Source organism: Chrysochloris asiatica, unplaced genomic scaffold (genome assembly GCF_000296735.1).
Source record: "Chrysochloris asiatica unplaced genomic scaffold, ChrAsi1.0 scaffold00129, whole genome shotgun sequence".
Lineage (NCBI taxonomy): Eukaryota > Metazoa > Chordata > Mammalia > Afrosoricida > Chrysochloridae > Chrysochloris > Chrysochloris asiatica.
In genome coordinates this window covers 3,022,122-3,030,330 of record NW_006408647.1, presented here as the reverse complement: position 1 = coordinate 3,030,330, position 8,209 = coordinate 3,022,122, and the positions used below count along the sequence as shown (strand labels likewise).

General features: G+C 40.0%; 1 protein-coding gene and 1 pseudogene across 1 annotated transcript in view; both read right to left on the bottom strand.

Annotated features, from left to right (window-relative positions):
• CFI (complement factor I) overlaps positions 1-994 on the bottom strand; it is a 68,726-nt gene extending 67,732 nt beyond the window's left edge. Inside the window, exons 1-2 of the mRNA XM_006869340.1 lie at positions 925-994; positions 770-867 (exon numbers count right to left, since the gene is read on the bottom strand). Of these exons, the coding sequence (XP_006869402.1) occupies positions 770-867; positions 925-994 (168 nt within the window). The remainder of the gene's footprint in view (positions 1-769; positions 868-924) is intronic.
• A 4,601-nt stretch (positions 995-5,595) lies between these two features.
• LOC102839600 lies at positions 5,596-7,543 on the bottom strand (annotated as a pseudogene).
• Between the last annotated feature and the right edge of the window lie 666 nt (positions 7,544-8,209).

The following is an 8,209-nucleotide window of genomic DNA, read 5'->3' as shown; positions in this document are numbered from 1 at the left end:
CTGTGTATTCCTTCCATCTTCTTTTGATGCATTCTGCATCATTCAATAATTTTCCCAGAGAATCTTTCAATAATGAAAGTCGAGGCTTGAATTTTTTCTTCAGTTTATTATTTATTCCTTTTAGGTGTGTCAAATACCAGTTACTTTGTTACCTCAAAAGGAGTTCTGGTGACACAATGGTGTTGTTATGAGTCAGACTGTACCTGATGGCAGTGGGTTGGGTTGGGTTTGGCTTTAGACCCCCTAAAACTCCATTGGGAGTGGAATATCAAGCATTCCAAAAGCATCTCTTTAAGGCTCCTTTACAATGTTTGAATACAAATAGTACCAATCACTCCTGGGGGTGGGAGTGCAAAGGAAAATGCCCCCTCATTTAAGCACAGTGGGGTTTGATACAGTGGTAGCAGCAGTGGGCTAAAACATAATAACAATTGTGAGGATGGCGCAGGACTGGGTAGTGTTTTATTCTATTGTGCATAGGGTCGCTATGAGTTGGAATCAACTCGATGCACCTAACAACACAATAATACACTTTCTAAAACTTTCTCAAGATACTCCAAGTTTCTTCATTTTCAAACTGTTCAAGTGAAGTTATATTCAGATTAATTGCTTGGGCCCACTACCTTTTCTAGTTTCACATTCTTAGTGGTTCAGTTTGGAATGTGGAAATACTTGCCACTGATTATTTTGTTCTTAGCTTTTGGGGTTTTAGTCAAAACTGAGAAGAAAAAGTATTATTGTACTATCCTTTTACACATGTTTTGTTTACCTCTGTGTCCAACATCTGGCATAGCGCCTGGTATTCACTGAGTGAATAGTGAAGAAGAACAGCAAAGACAGGACACTGAGAAGAATTCACTTTATCCCCTATAAATAAAGGGAAGAAGAAATGAAGGAGGTAAAAGAGATATTGCTCTTCAGTACATGAGGTGACACTCAGGTATTCAATGTTGCAGAATACTCCAAAGGATGAAGGTAGAAAAACGGCCACCATTTTTGATGAATAAAAGTCTTTGGTCCTTTGAGGAAGTAGGTTTAGCTGAGTGTTAGAGGTAGAAGCCAGACCTTGGTCAGTTGAGGCCTACATAGGACATAAAGAAATGAAAGAAGGATCTGCTAACCCTTCCTAGATGTTTGAATGTTTTTCTGGCTAGTTGACAATAGACTTTTATTTCTGCTGTTTCTTTAAGCCCACTAAAATGAGATTAAAGAAGTTTTTAAAAGGCATAAACAATAAGACCAAAGAGGATGGGGGAGGAGAGGACTACAGATCAGAGATGTTATCAAAATGGTGAAAGCTGGAAAGTAGAGGGATAAGTGTTAACTGCTTTAATTCAAACCCAAGTCTACAGGAGGGCAGATCACATGAACAAAACAGATTTGCCCTAGAGGACCCCACAGAGATATAGGAATTAGGCACCCGGAAACTCTATACAGGGTCGCTATGGGTCGGAACCGACTCGACGGCACTTAACAACAACAACATCTCTGAAGAAGGTGAAAGAGGAAGAATTAGCTGGAAGAGATGATCATTGAGAAATCTATGTAAATACTGGAAGAAACAACAAAGGTTTGAAAGTGATTGTCTCTAGGCAAAGAGAATCAGGAGTTGGGAGGGGTGTGATCAGATGTTTTTAACAATAAGCAAGGTCTGGTTAGGATTTACCTAATTAGGATTTACCTAATTGGTCCAACTAGTTATTAAACAGCTTGAATTTCACCCATGGTTTTAAGCCTTATAATATTATTTGCCTCTATAAACTATATATGTTCATCTCTTAATTTGAGTAAAACATTATATAAGAGAGAACGGTTTTATACTTTCAGTAAATAAAAGCTCTGAAGGAGAAATAATGGATGTGACAGTAAAATAAAGGAGAACAAAGTAAGTATTGGTTTTTTGGGTGATTTGTTAGGGTAGAGGAGATGCTATCATAATTATAGGATAAGGACTGGAATCTAACAGAAGGGGAAAGGTTGTACCTTTAAGAGAAAGGAGGTAGAATTGTTGAAACAAGGTTGTGGAGGGGACGAGAAAAGGTGTCACTTGAACATGATGAAAAAGTTTGCCATAGAAATGAAGTAGTCTGATTCTTTCTCTTGAACAAGAAGGGACTTATCTGGGGCTAGGAATGAGAAAACATTTGATATTGGAATAAGGAGCTATGTATAGCCTTAGTTGTCTCAATATATTTCCTATTGTAAATTGGAATCAATTTTATGACAATACCATTGTAAATTTCAGATTTATGGCAATGGATGGAGTCCACAATTGACTGTCAACAAAGGAAACATTTGTTAAAGGGACAGAAAATTGGTCAATAGCTGGGGACAAAAACAGTGCGGTTTGTTTATGTACTATAAAAAAATAACAACAACAACAACAACAACAAAAAACCATGACAGTAGATTCTAACTTTAAAAAGGTTTGTTGTTTTAGGTGCCATTGAGTTGGTAGGTAAGTCAACTGTATCAGTAGATTCTCAGTGTCTAGAGGAGTAGTTGAAAAGTATGGTCTGAAGATCTTTGAGAATGTTATTTAAGGAATTTGTGAATCCATGAATATGTGAGATTTTGACAGAAGAAAAACTACACTTGACACATTTATGTAAATCTATCTTTTGAATGTTTGTAGATGTCATATCATTAATAAGAAAGAAACTTATTTTAAATCATCCCAGAAATCATAGTGATTTTGCCATTCCTATCCCCACCACAACAGATATTGAGGAACAAGGACTATTATGTATGTGGTTGGTGGTACAGGGTGGGGCTGAGAAATTTTTAATGTTTATCTTTATGATATACATAAATATTGCATTATCTGTTTTGATTTTTTTGCTGCTGTATAACTTATCCTATACTGACTGATAAGGAGCTCTGGTAATGTAGTGCTTATGAGTTCAGCTGCTAACCTCAAGGTCAGGAGTTCGAAACTACCAGCTGTTATGTGGGAAAAAGGTGATGCTTTCTGCTCCGTACAGATTTACAGCCCTGGAAACCCTATACAGGCTTGCTATGAGTCTGCACTGACTCCATGGCACACAAACACCACTATACTGAATGATACAACCTTCATAATCTAAAACCTTGAGAACCACTGGTCTAGGACGTATGGGACTTAAGTCATTCAGTGTGTAAGATGAGTTAGGCATGCTAAATTTTTCCATTTTCATTGAGTATTGAGTTACAACAGAAGACTACCAAACATAGAGACGTATTTTCATTTATAGTTGGACCATCTATCTGCATCTCCCCACTAATACATCTTGCAAATGTACATTCTTGAACTCAACAACAGACTTCCTGAATTGGAATCGGTGGGTGGTAGGCCTAGGAATCTGCACTTTAAACATGCTCCATAAGGATTCTTTTTTTTTTTTTTTTAATTCTACATATTTAATTGCAATCTTTTTGCTACTTATTATGATTATTTTAAAGTTTTTATTGTGTATTGAGTAAGTGAAGGCTTACACGACAGATCACCATTTTAACATTCAGCAGATCATTTAATTATAACAATACCTTCCATGCTCCCTTAGCCAACAGTATTTACCAGAATTACCTTTTTTTTTTTTTGGTGTACACATGCCACATTGTAAATATGCATTTGTTTAAGTGTCCAAAGATCACATTTTGTAAGCCAGCCTTATGTCCGCAGGTACGCTGCTTTTCTCAGTCTATGGGCCTAAAGTCCACTGACATTCTCTCTATGCCATCACCTCCACCAACATCTCTGTTGTCGCCGCTTTTCTGGTCATGATCCCTCTCTGCTCTCATGTTCTTCCCTCTTATTGGTCCTAGGATCCTCTGTTCCTGAGATGACAGATTAATTGCTCCCCCTTTTAGTTGCACTTCTTCTACATTTACAGTTGTAACAATCGCCATTAAAGCTGAAAACAATTGTTGTTGTTGTTGTGTGCCGTGGACTGATAGCGACCCTGTACAGGGTTTCCAAGGCTGTAAAACTTTACGGGAGCAGAAAGCCTCCTCTTTCTCCCGCGGAACAGCTGGTAGTTTCGAACTGCTGACCTTGCGGTTTGCAGCCTGATTAGTATCCACTACGCTACCAGAGCTCCTTAAACAATTACTCAAAATTAAATCATAAAGTCTTATCCCCTTCATTATCAGACCCATCTGGATAGGATTGAAATTATTCAGTTGGGTTTCTGTCATACTTCTTGCTTTTGAACACTAAGTACCCTCATGAAAGCTTGTAAGCCAGCCACTTCATGCCTTTATGGACCCCCAGTTTTGGTAGCCGAAGTCTAAGTTGTCCATCCCTATTAGCCCAGTGTACTGAGGAGTCATGCTTTATCTTTGATATGGAGAGTCTTTTCCTATTTGGTTGGAATTTTGAGCAGCCTCATCCATAATCAAGGGTCCAGTTGATCAGGTTGTAGCAATTTACGCTTGCTCCCTGTATCATACTTCTTTATCTTCATCTGGTCAATTCTGGTCAGCAAGCCATCCACGCTAGGCCCAATGGGTACTGTTTGCAATTCAAGGAGTTCCTGTTTATTTCCCCCTTTGTCTGATCCAGTGACTGCTTCATGTAGCCCTCAGTGGTGAGGTCAGTGTCTTTGGACTCGGGAGTTCACACATCACCCTGAACTTCAAACCCATTAGTTCATCCTTTTTTCTCTATCATTCCAAGGTTATTGGACATCCATGGAATATGGCTAATCTCAGTCTATGGCTTCTTTGTTGCAATTACCCCCTTTCCACTCATAAATCCATCAGGACAGTTACCATCAAGCATACAGGACTATTCATTCAAGTGTTCCCTTTGAGTTTCAGTCTTAGACAGGAATTTACCCTAATAGATTGGCTTTTCTTGCCTTTATGGTTCCAGGGCAAACAGCTTGTTTGATAATGTTCCAACAGTCTGCTTTTTTAAAAACCTGTTCTCCTCCCATTGGTCTTTCTTTTAGGGAGTATCTTCTGTTCCTCTACTTGTTCAGGGTTGGTCTGCATAGCTTTTCAATTGGGAATGTCCCACCCGTAAGGTTCTGGGTGGGAGTCATCCTCCACCAAGACTTAACAAGAAACCTGTTTTCCTGGGTACAATCTAGACCCCTTTTAGATAATCCAATCCATTATAGGCTGAAGATAGGCTTACAAGATTTCTGTAATCATCTTCCCCAGTTATCCTTTCTATCCCACTTAGATATCTATGTCACCCTAGTAGGCAGGGGAACCCAAAATTCACTAAACATTCAAACACCTTAATATTATTTCCTCACCTTTACCCTTTTAGCCTATGTCTTGATCCTCCATAAGAATTCTTATGCTTCACACAGAGTGAAACTCTGAGTCACTTTCCTTAAATCACAGTACTTTTTTTTTTATGCTGCCAATTTTAAATACAACTTTATTTAAGACATTGCATTTTCCATTTACATACAGTGTTAATAAAGTGCCATGTTACTTTTTTCCCCTATGCTTTTAACTCGATATTCAAGTATTGAGAATGCCCAGAAATTTAGGACAGCAGTTCTTCTTTTTAAAACTGCTATTGAATGTGCTGCAAATTTGGGCCCATCAGTGTTTTACTGTGGAACAATGCTAAGGTATCTATGCTTAGATACTAGCTTAATCAACCTCCTCAATGATGGGCCTAGAAGAGGCACCACTAGATGGAGGAACTCCACCTCCAGGGAATCCCCCCCAGGCATTCCTCCAGGCATGCCTCCTGCACTCTGGTACAACTTGATAATGGTAGGGTTGCAGACTTTCTCCAGCTTTTTCTGTTGATGTTCAAATTCTTCTTTCTCTGCAGTCTGATTCTTATCAAGCCAGTTGATAATTTCATTACATATACCAAGAGTCTTCTGTTTGTCTTCATCATTGATCTTGCCTTGAAGTTTTTAATCTTCAACTGTTCCTTTCATGTTAAATGCATAGGATTTAAGTGAATTTTTGGAAAACACCTTATCCCGCTGTTTCTCATCTTCAGTTTTGTACTTCTCAGCTTCCTGAACCATCCGTTCAATGTCTTCTTTACTCAAGCAGTCCTTGTCGTTAGTAATGGTAATCTTGTTCTCTTTTCCAGTACTCTTATCCACAGCAGAAACATTGAGGATACCATTGGCATCAATATTGAAAATGACTTCAATCTGAGGAACACCATGGGGTGCAGGAGGTATGCCAGTAAGTTCAAATTTGCCAAGCAGGTTGTTATCCTTGGTTATGGCATGTTCACCTTCATCAACCTGAATGAGTACCCTTGGCTGGTTGTCAGAGTAGATTGTGAAAATCTGTGACTGCTTGTTAGATTTGGTAGTAATTGCGATTGATGAGTACAGTCATGATTCATTCCACTAGCAGTTTCAATACCAAGGGAAAGAGGTGTGACATCCAGAAGCATTAAATCTTGAACATTTTCAGACTTGTCTTCAGATAAGCTGGCTGCCTGGACAGCTGCACCATAAGCAACAGCCTCATCAGGGTTGATACTCTTGTTCAATTCCTTGCCGTTGAAGAAATCCTGAAGTAGTTTCTGAATCTTGGGAATACGGGTAGAGTCTCCCACCAGGATGATGTCATGGATCTGTGACTTGTCTAGCTTGGCATCTCTAAGGGCTTTCTCCACAGGATCTAGGGTGCCACGGAATAGGTCAGCGTTCAATTCTTCAAATAGGGCCTGGGTAATGGAGGTATAGAAGTCAATACCTTCATAGAGAGAATCAATCTCAATACTGGCCTGGGTGCTAGAAGACAGGGTGCGTTTTGTGTGTTCACAAACAGTGCAGAGGCAGCAAACAGCCCTCTTTTCTCACTAATGTCCTTCTTATGCTTGTGCTTAAACTAAGCAATAAAATGGTTGACCATTCGGTTGTCAAAGTCTTCTCCACCTAAGTGGGTGTATCCAGCTGTGGACTTGACCTCAAAGATTCCATCTTCAATAGTGAAGATTGACACATCAAAAGTGTCTCCTCCTAAGTCAAAGATCAGCATGTTTCTTTCAGCACCAACTTTTTTGTCTAAGCCATACTCAATGGCAGCAGCAGTTGGCTCGTTGATGGTCTGGAGTATGTTGAGGCCAGCAATGGTTCCAGCGTCTTTGGTGGCCTGATGTTGAAAATCATTAACGTAGGCTGGTACAGTGACAACTGCATTGGTAACAGTCTTTCCAAGGTAGGCTTCTGCAAATTCCTTCATCTTTGTTAGAACCATAGAGGACACTTCCTCTGAATAGAAATTTTGGTCTCTCCCTTATATGCTACTTGGATTTTGGACCTCCTTGCATCATTCACCACCATGAATGGCCAATGCTTCATATCAGATTGGACAACAGCATCATCTAATCGTCTTCCAATCAAACATTTGGCATCAAAAACAGTGTTAGTGGGATTCATGGCAACTTGATTCTTTGCGGAATCACTGATCAATCGCTTTCGGTGTCAGTAAAAGTGACATAGCTTGGGGTGGTTCCGTTGCCCTGATCATTTGCAGTGAGCCCCACCTTCCCATGCTGGAAGACACCCACACAGGAGTAGGTGGTGCCAAGATCAATGCCAACAGTGGGTCCCTTACACATGATTGCTCAGTGGAGGTCCCGATTAAATGAAGAAAAGCAGACCGCAAGGCTGCCGCCACGCGAAATGAGCAAATCACAATACTTTTAAAAGTGAGTCTTGGTGTGGCACTGTGGGTTAATGCGCCAGACTGCAAAGCTGTTTGAGCTGCAAGGTCGGCAGTTCAAGCTCACTAGCGGCTCCTCAGAAACCCTATACAGGGTTGTTATGGGTCAGAACTGACTCTATGGCACTTAACAACAGCAACATACATACCCTGGGGCGTGTCAAGATAAGCAGGAGGAGTGTGGGAAAAAAATATCAGACATTCTATTCATTTTAATTTTTTATTGAAAACGTAGGGAAGAAAATCTGTTGTGGCACTGTAGAATAAGCACTGGATTGCTAACTGTAAAGTCAGCTGTTCAAACCCACCAGCTGCTCCTCAGAAACCTTACAGAGGGTAGCTATGTGGTTAGCAGTCCAGTGCTAACACCAGGACTCTATACTTGGTGTGATCTTAGTGAAGAAAGCAGTTGCAGGAATGAGCAACACTGAGAAAAAGAAGAGGTGAGGTCAGAGAAATGGAGGGGTGAGAGACAGATTATAGAGAACCTTGTAGGTTACTGAAAGACTTGAGCCTATTCTCTGAATGAGATATAAAGCCATTGGAAGCTGTGAGCTCACCA